Here is a 16195-nt window from a genome sequence, read left to right as displayed (position 1 = left end):
GGATCTCATTATGTTTTTTAGTTTGTTTGTTTGTTGTTTAACGCCGCACATGCATCAACCAAGTCAGCGAGCCTGACCACCCGATCCCGTTAGTCGCCTCTTACGACAAGCATAGTCACCTTTTATGGCAAGCATGCATTGGGATCGATGACATGCATCAACCAAGTCAGAGAGCCTGACCACCCGATCCCGTTAGTCGCCTCTTACGACAAGCACAGCCACCTTTTACGGCAAGCATGCATTGGGATCGATGACATGCGTCAACCAAGTCAGAGAGCCTGACCACCCGATCCCGTTAGTCGCCTCTTACGACAAGCATAGTCACCTTTTACGGCAAGCATGCATTGGGATCGATGACATGCGTCAACCAAGTCAGAGCCTGACCACCCGATCCCGTTAGTCGCCTCTTACGACAAGCATAGTCACCTTTTACGGTAAGCATGGGTTGCTGAAAACCTATTCTACACCGGATCTTCACGGGTCGGATCTCATTATGAAAACCTTTGACTGTATACATCAGGATACCTAGTTCTTATCCAGCATTAATGTTTACCCTGCAGTTTTCTGTGATCAAAGTCCCACGTTACTGTAATAAAATACTCAATTATGTGAAATATATCTCCGCGGAGCTTAAAGCCGCTTGATCACGTTCATGTACAGATTAGAGTCTCAATAACCGATCTAGTAACCCATGAGAGACATAGGTCAAAACAAGAGGACTTATCAACGAACGAGCGCAGTCTAATCGCTGATCCAACCGTGATAAGGCAAGGACCCTGACAACACGTGGCGTCGTTAGTAACAACATGGCGGCTGTGGTGGAGTGAGTGACAGTCGATATACATAGCCAAAGCACACACCAGGTTTATGAAGTGTTTATAAACCGATGTACGTGAGACTGCAAGTGAATATAAATCATATTTGACCGAATGTGTATTTACAATGCAAGGTAAGTGTTATAATTCACGTTGCGCGTGATTTTGACACGGGATACTTTAACGAGCATGGTTTATATGTATAGATTAAGTTCGTATAACGGTCTAGTGACAGTTACACAGTTGTCCGTGGATATGTCATGTATGATACGGAAACAAGGTGATAAACATGTTTGAAATGTTATTACCCTTCTCCTGTGAGAATTTCTAGGTTTTCTCGATATATTTATCATCTGATATATTTATCCTTCTTTCATCTCTCCCTCCCCCCCTCTCTCTCTCTCTCTCTCTCTCTCTCTCTCTCTCTCTCTCTCTCTCTCTCTCTCTCTCTCTCTCTCTGTATATCTATCTAATACGTTTGTATTTCTTTCTGTATTTCTTTGTATCTACTATTAAGAATCTATCCCATCTTATATGTTGTCCCATTTGATAGATATTTCTGTCAAATGTAATATACTTACTTACTTACCTATCTATCTATCTATCTATCTATCTATCTATCTATCTATCTATCTATCTATCTATCTATCTATCTATCTATCTATCTATCTATCTATCTATCTATCTAGGTACGTAGTTTTAACAATTCTTATATACAAACACGAGGTAGTTCTTTGCTCTCAAAGACAAACCGGTTCCCCGTGTTATAAATGCCCGCAATATCATACACAGGTATAAGCTTGATTCAATATATATATGAAGACATACATGTCCCGTCAGATTAATCAATGTAATCGATAGATCAATGCATAGCCTCAATATGTGTTCGAACGCGTGTAATCACCCTCCAGACGGCCGAGGAGATTACACTCTACCGTGTCGAGCAGACCGTATCGATTGTTGATGTCTCGCTTCTTATATCAACAGGGACTGGCTGTGTTTATATGTACTTTGGAGTGGTATTGCCAAACAGGTAATGTGGGTGTCACTTAACAGTGTTCGTTCCGCCAATTCGGTCGCAGAGAGAGTAAACCCAGTTTCTTAAAACGAGGTTGCGCAGCACGGCGTGTAGCCCAGTCCCGGTGATGGTCTAAATTTTATCATTAGGGACAATTGTCAAACATGTTGTTAGAGTAATCATTATCTGTTAAATAGATTTACATAACATTGATGCCTTCTGCCAGATGGGGTACATATGACACGTCATCTAAGACGTCGGTATCGCTGTGTAGAATTACGTCCCCTGGGCACGCCAGGAAACTATGATCATTCGAATCCCGATTCGACCCGACTATGTTTCTCGGTTTGTCAGCACCAAGCCTGTGTTTGTGGGTTTCACCAAAGTGGTAAATGTCTGAGACCTGCATCACTTCAGGCTTTCCTCCCACATTAAGCTGACACGCCGTGATTTAACTGAAATAATGTTAAAAGCGGCGTTCTCACTCACTCAATCACTCCCCACTCTGCTAGAAGGTGACCTTGCCATTGTCAGTACATGCCATCTAACCTGGAGGGTATATTGTAATACATAATCTACTGGAAATAGATTTACCAAGTTTAAAAAGAACTAAAACACAACGCTCGTATCGTTGGAATCTACGGATTTGAATTGGTCTCCAGCAACTAACATGTATGTCTATTGTAAGAGGCGACTAAATGGTTCTGATTGTCAAGCTCGATGACTCTATTGATACACATATATATACATAATAATATACGTTGTGCTAATACACACATACTAACACAGTCAAACACACGCTCACACACACATACACACACACACACACACACATACTAACACATTCACTACACACACACACACACACACACACAAACACTGACACCCCCACACACTGACATTCTCACACTCTCACACACACACACTCGCATACACTCACTCTCTCTCACACACACACACACACACACACACACACACACACACACACATTCACAAACACTCGCACATACTCACATTCTTACACTCTCACATAAACACACTCACATTCTCAAACGCTCTCACACACTCCCACATCACTCACGCTCTTACACTCACACACACTCACATTCTCACACACGCACATTCTCACACTCACTCACACACGCACATTCTCACTCACACACTCTTACACACACTCTCTCACTCACACACACACACATACACACACAAAACGCATTACGTATCTTGAATCAACAGATATAATAGGTTAGTTGTTGGTTTGTTTGTTGTTTAAAGCCTCACTCAGCAATATTTAAGCTATATGACGGCGGTCTGTAAATAATCGAATCTGGACAAAACAATCCAGTGATTAATGCCATGAACATCGATCCACGCAATTGGGATCGATTACATGCATCAACCAAGTCAGCGAGCCTGACCACCCGATCCCGTTAGTCGCTTCTCACGACAAGCATAGTCGCTTTTACGGCAAGCATGGGTTGCCGAAGACCTATTCTACCCCGGATCGTCACGGATAGATATAATGGGTAAATAATTGAGCAGCTCAGGACACCATGGCCCAAAAGGAAAACACCTGCCAGATCGCGTCCAACCGTTTTGTCAGTTTTATAAACCTATAGGTTATGTGTGTAGGATTTAATTTAATCCCCAAGCGTTGTTTGCGTGAAAGGACCCGCTATAGCCTCCTTGGAATAAACGTCAGTGTCACTGCCAATAAAACTGAATAATAGAGTGAGTTTATCATGCACGCATACAGTGTTCCGCCTGCATGAACAACACAACACAAAGCCCTGTCAAGTTCATGTCTTTGGCGTGTATGCTATATAAACCTCTTGGCGTTGTGGCGTCTTCGTGAATAACGTTACCATGCATGAGAAGGCATGGTATTAAGATCGACATAATATCTGACTGAATTACGGGGCGGCACAGTCGTGTGTATTGCTGAAATAATCACTCGGCTCACCTCAAGCGTATTCGGTCATCTCAGTAAAGAGGAGTCCATGCACAGTAACATGCACAGCAACATGCACAGCAACATGCATAGCAACATTAACAGCAACATGCATGGCAACATGCACAACGTGCACAGCGAAATGCACAGCGACATGCACAACAATCCGCACAACGTGCACAGCAACATGCACAGCAACGCGCACAGCAATATGCACAGCAACGTGCACAGCAGCATGCATAGCAACATGCACAGCAACGAGCACAGCAATGAGCACAGCAACATGCACAGCAACATGCATAACAACATGCACAGCAACATGCACAGCAACGTGCACAGCAACATGCACAGCAACGTGCACAGCAGCATGCATAGCAACATGCACAGCAACATGCACAGCAACGTGCAAAGCAACATGCATAGCAACGTGCACAGCAGCATGCACAGCAACGTGCACAGCAACGTGCACAGCAACATGCACAGCAACATTCATAGCAACATGCACAGCAACGTGCATAGAAACATTCATAGCAACATGCACAGCAACGTGCACAGCAACATGCAAAGCAACATGCACAGCAACGTGCATAGCAACATGCACAGCAACATGCACAGCAACATGCACAGCAACGTCATAGCAGCATGACTAGCAACGTGCACAGCAACATGCACAGCAACGTCATAGCAGCATGCATAGCAACGTGCACAGCAACATGCACAGCAACATCCACAACATGCACATACTTTCAATAATGTTAAAAAAACAAGTCGTTTTTTCTTGCAAAAGAGAATGCAGAACTGTGTGTAAACATTCAATTTCGAGCTACATTCTGCCCAGCAAACGACTTTACACAGTACAATAGCCCTCCTGCAATACACAGTATGTGACTTCCAGACTTAATGTTCTGAGTGTAAAACGATACTTTTAATAATATAACACACTCTTCATTTTGAGAACTTGTTGTTGATAAGTAGGGATAAGACGACACGGTCTTAATCGAATCTCGGATCCAAAAGAAGTTAATATAATCCCGTTCTGCCACATTATTACAGCATCCAACTAATTTAACTTCACATCAACACTGAGTATAAGACAATTATATTCGCTCTTGGATCGGTATCAGAAGTTCTGTCGATATAAAAATGTTATTTTACTGGTTGTACTGACATGATTAAAATTTGTTTGTTCATGTGACCGTTTATGTATTTCAAGATTACATGTTTGGTTCTGTTGTCTTTGAACATGGGATTATTTCAAAGTGGTTTCTAGGGGTGTGTAGTGAAATAGGTTTTATAAGGGCATTTAGTAAAAGAGGTTATTGTGGGAGTATATATGGTTTTACGCCGCTTTTAGCAATATTCCAGCAATATCACGGCGGGGGACACCAGAAATGGGCTTCACACATTGTACCCACGTGGGGATTCGAACGCTTTAACCACTAGGCTACCAGCCCGCCCCTGGGAAGAATCCCCGATTGCATATGAACTCGTTTACCAGTTTAGTGAACTCTACGAACATGGGTATTTTGCCGGATTCGAACCCAGAAAATAAGGTGAACTGCGGCACTTTATACGACTGGGCCCCCTAGATATCTAAGAAGAACTGCAACACTAGTGGCCCAGTCGTCAAAGGCGCGGCAATTCGTTGTGGGTACGAATCCCGGTTCGCCCCGATTTTATGTTTCTAGGCTTGTGAGCACCATAGCCGTGCTCGTGGGTTTCCCCAAAGTGGTAAACGTCTGAGCTATGTGTCACGCTAGAAATATTGTTCGAAAATATTTTGATGTACAGATAGAGACATTCCTACAATAGTGAGTGAGTATGGTTTTACGCCACTCGTAGCATTATTGTAGCAATAAATGAGCTGCAGACATTGTTTCCAAGTGGGGAATCGAACCCGGTCTGTCGGTGTGATGAGTGAACGTTTCAACCACTAGGCTAACTCAACCAATTTTCTATGGGAAGATAACAAAGACTTACAAGTGAACTAAAGAATTGCAGATTTGCTCACCTTGAAATCCTCGTGAGATACTATAAAACTAATACAAATTGATTCCCAATCTATCAAATGAACTGATATACTCGTATTTAATTCCGCGTTTCAAAGCAGTCCATTCTTTTGACTCAGCAATATTCCAGCTATATGACGATGGTCTGTAAATAATTGAGTCAGACAATCCAGTGATTGACATTATGAGCATCATTCCACGCAATTGGGATACGATGATATGAATCAACCAAGTCAGCGAGCATGACCACCCGATCTCGTTAGTCGCCTCATACGACAAGCGTAGTCGTCTTTTACGGCGACATGGGTTGCTGAAGACCTATTCCAGCCCGGATCTTTACGGGTCACTTGACTTAATGTGTACACGGCACGAGTTTCTTTGTTCAAGCGTTTTATACTCAGTTCTACTGAACCAAAGATTTTAGAACAGATTACTTAAATAATATTATTATTAAGCACACAATTGTTTTGTTAACAGATAAACTACCCGTGACATCACCGTGAAGCGTCGTCTGAGGAGACGGGAGTATGTCGATGACCACGGAGGAGGCCGTCACCGGTGATGCAGCTGCTGTTCCTGGTGCAGCTCCGAACGGTGCAGGGACGGCCCAGGATGATCCCACAGGAAACACGGTGCAATGTGCAAGCCACGTGACGGAGAATACCTCTGACAAACAACAACAGGACAGTGCAGGTCCGTCTGGCGAGCGAGTGTTTGGAGAAGGTGACAGGAGTATGCCAGAGGAAGATTTACCAGGAAGACTGGAGGAAGAGGGTGGGAATGTGACTGAAGGTCAAGGTCAAGGTCAAGTAATTGCCGGTCAAGGACACAATGAAGGTCCGGTTATAGAGAAAGCAGATGTTGAAGACGACAAATCAAATGACAGCAATGACACATTGGAGTCTGGTGACTCGAAGTCAAAGGGACTGTCTCCTGTCGTGGTACCAGCGGTGGACGACATCACCACTGTTCATAAGGACAATCTCCCTTCTGAACATACAGTAAATGGTTTAGATGTTGTTTCTGCGTCGAATCGTTCAGGAGGCGCTGAAGAAAATATAACCGAGACGCATCTTACTGATGCAGTAAGAGAGATGTCTGTTGATTCTGCGGCAATACTGGCTGGCGACTCGGTACAAAGGGCATCTGATGAAAGGGGAAATGCCAAAAGGAATTCCGCCGATGCTAAAGCATGTAGACGTAAGACCCCCACGTCGTCTGAAAGCTACCCAACCATGTCAACCGCACCTCCGAGTCGTCTGCCATTGATACGGTCGGCGCATGCGCACATTCAAAGTCTACAAGCTCCGAACGCACCGAGAGGATTCGAACACAAGCAGATGCTGCGGAGTCGAGTTCCACCTCGATTCATACGCCTGGCAACCGTTACAATGGCGCCAAAGTGAGTAAGATTCCAATGAGTACATATTATTTTCTTCTTTCATGTATGATTTGCCGTTTCCTTCAGTGCTGCGCCGGGACAACTCATTGGCATATTGAAATATAAAACGGCAACACCAGAGAACAACCAGTCTCGATTATCTGCCGAAACAGCTCCCATTGGGTTTAAACAAGAAACTAGTGATTGAAATTGTATGCATGGGTCGCTGACAAACAGTGACAGGTGTTCATGAAGACCCTCTGATTTTTTACGGTGCAAAGACAGATTCAAACCTATTCATGATATTTATTTTAGCACCATGCTGTTTTTCTTGATTTTCAACCAAATGTTAAAAACCATGACCTGCGTAGAACGAAGGTAGAATTAGGGTTAATGACCAGTTCATGTGACTGTTGTTCCTTAAATGTATGATGTGTATCCTTAAGAGGTTAACACGTGCACAAATTGTATTCATCCATTTACCGTTACAGTAAAGTACGTTTATAACGAACACGCTTATAACGAACTGACGGATATTACGAACTGATTTTTTGGTCCCGACTATTTGCTATAGTTATGCTGTATATATGATTATAACGAACTACGGTTATAACAAACTAAAGTTAGTGGTCCCTTTGAGTTCGTTATAACCGTAGTTTACTGTATATTAAAGTGAGTGCACAATTCCAGCAACATTTTAAGAGGAGATGGATGAAAAGGGTTAACTACTAGACTACCCCCGCCACACACACACACACACACACACACACACACACACACACACACCCCTCCTCCCCCTCATCCTATATTTAGAAATGAATGATACTTTTGATACTCGAGATAAATGAATAGAAATGTTGCATGTTGCATTTTTTTACAATGGTCCAAAGATAAATTAAATGGTATATCTCTTCATCTTGATAAATCCTCAACAGCAGATCTATAAAAAAACACCTTTACAATTGTTCTTCACTCTTCACAAACTCGCTGTGTAAACACCGTCATTAATAACGCTGATATCGCTCTAAGTCGAGTCCCGGATTGCGGAACAGTGGGCTCGGGCATTTGAATTGTGTCCCACTTAAAGTCTTGTACAATGTTTAAAACAGGTATAATCGGGCACAGAAGCAATTGCGTCATGTTGCCACCGCTTGATCTAACACTGAGGGCAAGACCTTGGCCAATAAGGTGGGGGCTGACTTGAGAGTTAGTGAAAATCGCTGATAATGTAACGTTGTGAGATGTGATATGTCGTGTTATATATTAGAACATGTTTTCGATACAGGGCCAAGACGGTCAGCGCAGCACCAAGCCTATATTACGAGGAACCCCGACGTCCAACGAAAATGATAACTTGGGAGGAAGCCAATAACGCGCGACCCCCCCTGAGATTCGACATGGAGGGGCCCTCGCCGTGGACCTACTCCCCACGGAACAAGCCCCTGTACGAAACCAATGCCCCTGCCTGGACATTTGGAGCACGGTGTTCCCCTGAGAGAGGTATGGCAATGTTTGATCATGTATTGCTTGCCGGTGAGGTGAAATGGGGTTTAACGTCGCGTCCAAGATTATTGCACTTACATAGCGACGTGTGTGTGTGTGTGTGTGTGTGTGTGTGTGTGTGTGTGTGTGTGTGTGTGTGTGTGTGTGTTGGGCTGCTTGTACTAGTCTGGACTGATACCGATTTATAGTGCTAGCCAAATGAGATAACATGTCGCGGTTTAACATGAATACACAACTCAGACACAGTATACTGACTCCGAGCCGACCAGTCCTTGTTTTTTAGCCCCTTAATGCCGAGCGCCAGACAAGTACCATCTTTTAACGTCTTTTGGTATGACGCGGTCGGGGAATCGAACCCCGGACCTTCCGCTCTCCGGGCGGACGCTCCACCACTAGACCACGGAGGCGGTCTTGTATTGCTTGCAAGCCGTATATTACCTCAAATAAACTGTCGGAAAAAGACAGTATACACCCATGATTGATGGTGGCTAAACATAAACAAACAAACCAAATGTATTCGCTGGTGATGTATGTGATCATAGTTATGTTATGGACCTAATGTTTGCTGTGTTTCGGCGATTTTTTTCAGCCTAGTAACGTTTTGTACTCAATTTCCAAGGGTATAATTTCTTTTGCCAGGCTGTTTGTTGTTTTCTTTGATGATGTTTAGCATCGGAGTCAGCTATATTCCAGCTGTATCATATTCGGTACGTGGATAATCGATTATCGTCCAAAACTGTCTTCCACAGGAGATATCGATACGAGTTCATCTTTTGGCATGTAAAAGTGGACCATTGAGACGTCATTCTTACAATGAGTTTTAAAATTCAAATGGCATCACCAATCTCTCTGTAACTAAAGTTTGTTAGTAGTACGTTTTACACTGGTTATTACTGTTTACAAACTGGAATAGTGGGAACTAGAATCTCACCCTCTTTTGATATCAAATAAATCAACACTCATCGATAACAGCATGCTGATAAACATGGAAAGACACAAGGGTGAGTTTGTTTGTTTGTTGTTTAACACCGCACTCAGCATTATTCCAGCCACATGACAGCGGTCTGTAAATCATCGAGTCCGGACCAGACAATCAAGTGATTTACACCATGAACAACAACCCACGCAACTGGGATACGATGACATGCATCACGCGAGTCAGTGAGCCTAACCACCCGATCCCGTTAGTCGCCTCTTACGACAAGCATAGTCGCCTTTTACGGCAAGCATGGGTTGCTGAAGACCTGTTCTACCCTGTATTTTCACTAACTATGAGTCAATCACATCCTCACTCACCAAACAGTTCTGTATTTTGAATTGTATTTCGTGGCATTGTTTGAATGAATGAAAATATGTTTTTAAGTAAAATGTTGTCACTTGTGTTAGCTGCGAACGTTTAAACTTTCATGTTTACGCTTATGACAGTCGACCAATAGGTGATCAGGAAAGCTATGGAGATATCGTTTGTGGGAGCCAGAGTTAGATAATAAAGTTTATCTGACATCAATAGATCCCCACATTTCGTTGTAGAGGGAGGTTCGAGAACATCATGGGCCAAGACGTGGTTTCAAACACCCCATGTCTGGCACACCAAGGTGGACTTCGTCAGTGACGGCACGGTGAGTTAGAAATTTATAACGATAGCCCGTACCGTCGTCTGGATTAACAAGTGTCTGGATTAACAAATGTCGGAATTAACAAATGTCTGGATTAGAGGGTGCCTAGGTAAACTAGTGTCTGGTTTAACGGTGTCTGGATTACCAAATGTCTTGATTAACGTATGTCTGGATTTACAAATATCCGGATTAACAAATGTCTGGATTAGGGGGTGTCTGGGTGAACGAGTGTCTGGTTTAACGGTGTCTGGATTACAAAATGTCTTGATTAGCGTATGTCTGGAATAACAGATGTCCAGCCTAGCGATTGGCTGTATTAACGGGTGTCCGGATTAGCGAGTGTATGGATTAACGAATGTCTGCATTAAAAGATGTCTGGATTAACTAACCACTTCGTATCGTCCATGACAATGTGTTTCACACCACTTTGAAAAGTATTCGTTACATCATATCGTGTCAGCTTAGTCTGAAAGGACGACACAACGTTATGCAAGTCATAGAGGTTTACCACCTACATGCTCTGGTGCCGACAAACTAATCTGGATAAATCTGGAATTTAAAGCAGATTGAGGTCAAGGCGAACAGGGTTGAAAAAACTGCTGCAGGAACGAAATGTGACGATGTTGGTTAATGGGTTAAAGAAGGTTAAAGCACTTTGCAAACTCAAGAAAAAACAACAGATCGACAATGAGATAAGTGAAGGCTGAAATTGAGTAACGTATCCTGATTATAAGTCACAGTATCATGGTTGCTGAATGTTTTTAGTTGACTCGTAACAAGGGTCTGCGTGATTGTGCCTGTTATCTTATCAGAGACTTGTTATTAGGAATTCGGTGTCGCTTCTGTAAAATGTCAGTCAAAGACACGCGTTGATCACGATTGACAAAGTTTGCCTGACCCCCCCCCCCCCCCCCCCCCCCCCCCCCCCCCCCCCCCTCCCCCCATCCCGTTAGTCGCCTCTTAAGACAAGCATATGAGTTGTTGAAGACATATTCTAACCCGGATCTTCACAGTTCCCTTTAATAATATACTGAAGTCAACGCTTAGAATGTCTATTTATAAACCTATCACAGTATTGCCCCATATTGCATCAGGTTCCTGACAACCTCGGCCAAAATAAGACAGGAAGTAAATCAGTAGCCAGCTCACCTTCCAAACCCGAAATGGTTTTACAAACTGGCCTTTTGATATTAATATAATGTTGATTTTTGTTTGGTTAAAAGTCACAATTTGTTTTACATGAACATTCCATGACATGAATCAAACCTGGAACATCACATATCGTGTTTTCCCTCGGAGCCACCGGGGCAGGTGACGAAAAGTTGTTCAATTTTACTTGTCATGACTCCGGTTGGTCCCTGCTGCTATGCTTTTTCTCTCGCACGCTTTGATAGAATTCCTGATATACCGCGACACACTTCTGCTTCACTATAAGGTATCTCGATGTTTTACTACTTTTCCTTCTGGTATTTCGTGCATTTTGACAGTTCATAAGTTGGGTAAAACACGTTAAGGTTGAAAATTTAAAACTTTCAGCTCGGGCTTTTCCCTCGCTCGCAGGTTTACATTTTCTACCAAATCCTCAGCGTTGTGTTTTACCTTAACATACATGTTTCAGTGGCCGACGCCTAACCTGTACAAGAAAGGATCACTCCTGGGACCACGGCAAAGGACGATGCCGGAGTCTCCGTCATATTCAATGGGGAGGAAAGGCGACTTCTCAATCGAGAAACAAGGTACTGCTCATCCAATCAATTATTGAATACTATTGAATAATAATTTCACAAAACACAAATATCAAAATGGAACAGTTTGTTCAATCAGATGAAAAACATAGTGAATGCTTTAGCACATGAAGCTAATGACGATATAGTGAGTGAGTGAGTATGTTTTTACGCCGCTTTTAGCAATATTCCAGCAATATCATGGCAGGGGACACCAGAAATGGGCTTCACACATTGTACCCATGTCGGGAATGGAACCCGAGTCTTATTGCTACAATCGGTGTAAAACAGCATTTAATTTGCGTTCTATGAAGTAATTTTGACCCGCACACATGACAGGAAGAAATTCGCATGATTTGAATGAATATAATTTTACGCAATATTCCAGCAATATCAACGCGGGAGACACCCGAAATGGTCTTCACGCATTGTACCCATGTCGGGAATAGAACCCAAACGAGCAAACGCTTTCACTACTGGTTAACCATCGCCACTGCAAGATAACATTGTTGTTGTTGTTCATTATTCCTATTGTAACTATTTATTAAAGTATATACGGTTTTGATTACCATAATTAATTCAATAAAACTGAGTCTGGTTTATTGTAATTCAGGGGCCGCCAAGGAACCATCACCAGGAGAATATGACACTCATCACTCAGACAGGGCATTGTTCAGACGGCACCCTGCCTACAGTCACCAGTTCAGACGGGAGGGTACCATTTTGTGGTCTTCAGCAGGTAAAATAACAACCTTAAAAAACTGCCGCTGAATTTGTGAAAAATACAAGTTATAGTTAGTTTGCAACTAAAAGTAAAAAAACATAATTAGACCTCTTCATTAACATTATCATTTCCATAACATATGGTAATTGAGAACAAAAATGGAAAGATAAGCGTTAAGCATTTAGTCAAGGTTAAAGTCTTTGATAGGCATTTAGAAGTTGGATGAACATGAATAAATGGCACTTTTTGATGTCTTACAACTTAATCTTTAAGCGCTACTTCTTGCACTTTACTAAAGACGCGTATTGAGCCATTGTTGATATGTTTACGTAAGCCAGGATTAATGTATGAAGGGGGGCACGGGTGGCCCAGTCGTCTAAGGCGCCGCGATTCGCTGTGCAGAGTTGCGTCCCTTAGGCACGCCAGAAATCTATGATTTTGGGTTCGAATCCCGGTTCGCTCCAATTATGTTTCCAGGTTTGTCAGCACCATACCCGTGCTCGTGGGTTTCACCGAAGTTGTAAACGTCTGAGACCTGCATCATTTCGGGCTTTCCCCGAACAACAACAACAACAACAAAATAATCTTTGTATTCCAACAACAAAATCTTCTATTTTTTTCAGAAGACACCCCCGGCCCTGGGTCATACACCCCTACGTCCTGCACACGACCCCACGGCCCCTCATTCAGTATACAGGGTATACGACGGGAGAAATCCCATGTCCTCGGGCCGTATTCGTCGTTCTGAAACCACCCACAGTATTATCTAGGGTTCTGACGGGTACCGACAATAAGTATCCCAAATCCGACCTGAACCCGATTGTAATATTAATATGCCACACAATCAATTTGTCTTTGATACGCTATCTTCTAAGTCACAATGTATATCATGTCCTTTTCCATGTCTGCCCCACGCATTAGAGAAAAGAAAATGTGAGTTATCTCCCCTCAAGTTCAATTTAACCGGACGTGTGCTCCAGTACCTGTCAGCGCTATCGATTTAACGCGGACTATCCCAGTGGATCTTTGATAAGGAAGTATGTTGACGGAATAGAATAATCCAACTGATAAATGATCTACAGTCGAACACCGTTCTGTCGAACTTTGATGTGTCGAACTTACGCTTGTCTCGGATAAACGGATTGATCCCTGCGTATCATCATTTTCGGTTGTGTCAAACTTCGGATAACTCGAAGTATTGACGTAGGTCCCTTCAACTTCGACACAACGGTGTTTGACTGAATTTGATTTTTACCGTTTGGCCGTGATGAATTGGGGCGCATCACGATCTCTCATTACGCAGACCGACCGTGAGATTGCCAGAGTATATATATTCACCGCCAAAAGAAACGCGAAAAACATACCTGCTGATTAATAAATGAAGAATTACTCATATTTAAGAGATATTAGATCGGTTTGATGCACAAACGAACATGCTGTTATGTTGTGTGAACCGAGGGTCGTAAATGCATCACATGTGACGTCACTGAACTATGACTCGAGATGCACCATTCGTCTCGTGCGGGATAGGTGTGTAAAATTTGGAAAGCATGTGCAGCATATCGTGATAAGAATAAAGATACTCTGCAGTGCCACTTGACTGGTTGTTAGTGTTGTCATTAAGTGGAAACATCTCTTCTTAACGCACATACTTCTCTTTGTGTTTCTATGGTTTGCGTTTCTTTTGGCGGAGAGTATATATGGCTTGGGAATCGTTTTCAATGTCAGAACTGCACAATTCCAGAAATATATACATCGACTGTACCGTGAACTCAAAGCACATGTTCGAAATGAATTTTCAGATACACTACCGGGCAAAGAAAGTATACACCTATATTTGATGGTGTCTAAAAATGAAACAGACAAGAAATTGTTATCCGATGGTGATGTATTTGATACGGGTATCATAACTGTGTTTTGGACACTAAGTCTCCAGTTTTTTGGCGACTGTTTTCAGCCTTGTAATATTTTTTGTCATGACGAAATCCACTTTTCATGTCCAAACTTTCTTTTGCCTGGCATTGTATATAAATACTCCTTCGATATGGAAATTCTGGTTTTCTAAGGGTAGGGGTGTGGGTAGAACAATGACAACATGAATATTGATAACAATAACGATAATAGTAATAATGATGATAATACAATGAATGAGGCCACAGAACTCTCTCACAGCACCGAGGGGCGGTCGGGTAGCCTAGTGGTTAAAGCGTTCGCTCGTCACGCCGAAGACCCGGGTTCGATTCCCGACATGGGTACAATGTGTGAAGCCCATTTCTGGTGTCCCCCGCCGTGATATTGCTGTAATATTGCTAAAAGCGGCGTAAAACCATACTCACTCACTCACTCTCACAGCACCGAGGAAATACACAAGACATTGCAACCTGGATCAGTGAGGATGAATCTCACATCATAAGTTGCCGTTTATGTTACCTGGCATGACCATATCTTTCTACCGGTACCCATCGCCAACACAAGTCGGCTGCAGTAGATGATTGCACGTGGTTTGATATAAGATAAGCCAAACTGACGAAGCGTTCCCTGAATGTCATCAATTACTGCGCCAGCTGTAATTAATGGTGAAACTTTTTATGTATTCGCGCAAATTGGGGGACACAGCACAATACGAGGATAAAATCAAAAACGTTTGTTAATATCACGATGATTAAATTTGAATTAAGCATACTGTTATATATGGTGTTTTGTTTGTTATATTTGTGAATACAGTTTTTTAGTTTATTTATATCATTGTTTCGTGTTGAATCAGCAATTCTGTGATATTGTATAAGCAAATTTGAATTACATGACATTGTTGTATGTACGTGAATAAATTATAAATATTATCTTTCAATATTCTGTTCTGTCTACTTCGCTGACTATAACAAATAATAGCTGTGCATATCATACAGTAAACAACGGATATAATGAAGTCTGAAATCGAATCAAACTCACATCCAATCTCCATAACGGTTCTTGAGTTACCATAAACTTATAACGAACTTCGGATAAAACTAACAAAACAACTTCCTATCCTCCTAAAGTTTTTCATAAATTTCTACTTACTTGAATAACGAACTATCGATGAATGAAATCCGATAAAGCGAATTGACGGAGGTTTCAAACTCCACTCCAATAACATTTATATTTACCGAAGTCTGATATAACGGACTGACGTACAATCCCAATTCAGACCCTATAATATTTTATATAATAATATAATAAACTTGATGTAATGAACCAACTATAAGAGTCTGGAGTCTCTTCCAGGATGACATGCATGTACCAAGTATAGTCTCAGACCGGAAACGTCTCCCTGGCCACGATATAACCGAAAGAATATTCAAGGAGGCCCTGATCCTGTCTCACTCAATGTTTTACAGCCGTGGGTGAACCTTTAAACTATTTTCGTTTTGGCCTGGGCAATAACATTTTGCAACGCCACGTATTAACTCATGAC

The 16195-nt window shown here is 42.3% G+C and overlaps 1 protein-coding gene across 1 annotated transcript; it reads left to right on the top strand.

Annotated features, from left to right (window-relative positions):
• The first annotated feature begins 800 nt into the window (after window positions 1-800).
• LOC124144623 lies at window positions 801-15589 on the top strand. The gene is made up of 7 exons (XM_046514111.2): window positions 801-949; window positions 6271-7195; window positions 8460-8674; window positions 10208-10296; window positions 11912-12029; window positions 12631-12756; window positions 13365-15589. The coding sequence occupies exons 2-7, from the start codon at window positions 6321-6323 to the stop codon at window positions 13487-13489; spliced, it is 1548 nt and encodes a 515-aa protein (XP_046370067.1). The 5' UTR covers window positions 801-949; window positions 6271-6320; the 3' UTR covers window positions 13490-15589.
• Window positions 15590-16195: the final 606 nt, after the last annotated feature.

The sequence above is a fragment of the Haliotis rufescens genome, unplaced genomic scaffold, assembly GCF_023055435.1.
Source record: "Haliotis rufescens isolate VD_foot unplaced genomic scaffold, xgHalRufe1.0.p SCAF_8, whole genome shotgun sequence".
NCBI lineage: Eukaryota > Metazoa > Mollusca > Gastropoda > Lepetellida > Haliotidae > Haliotis > Haliotis rufescens.
The sequence above is the reverse complement of the archived record's forward strand: the minus strand, read 5'-3'. Positions and strand labels throughout refer to the sequence as shown.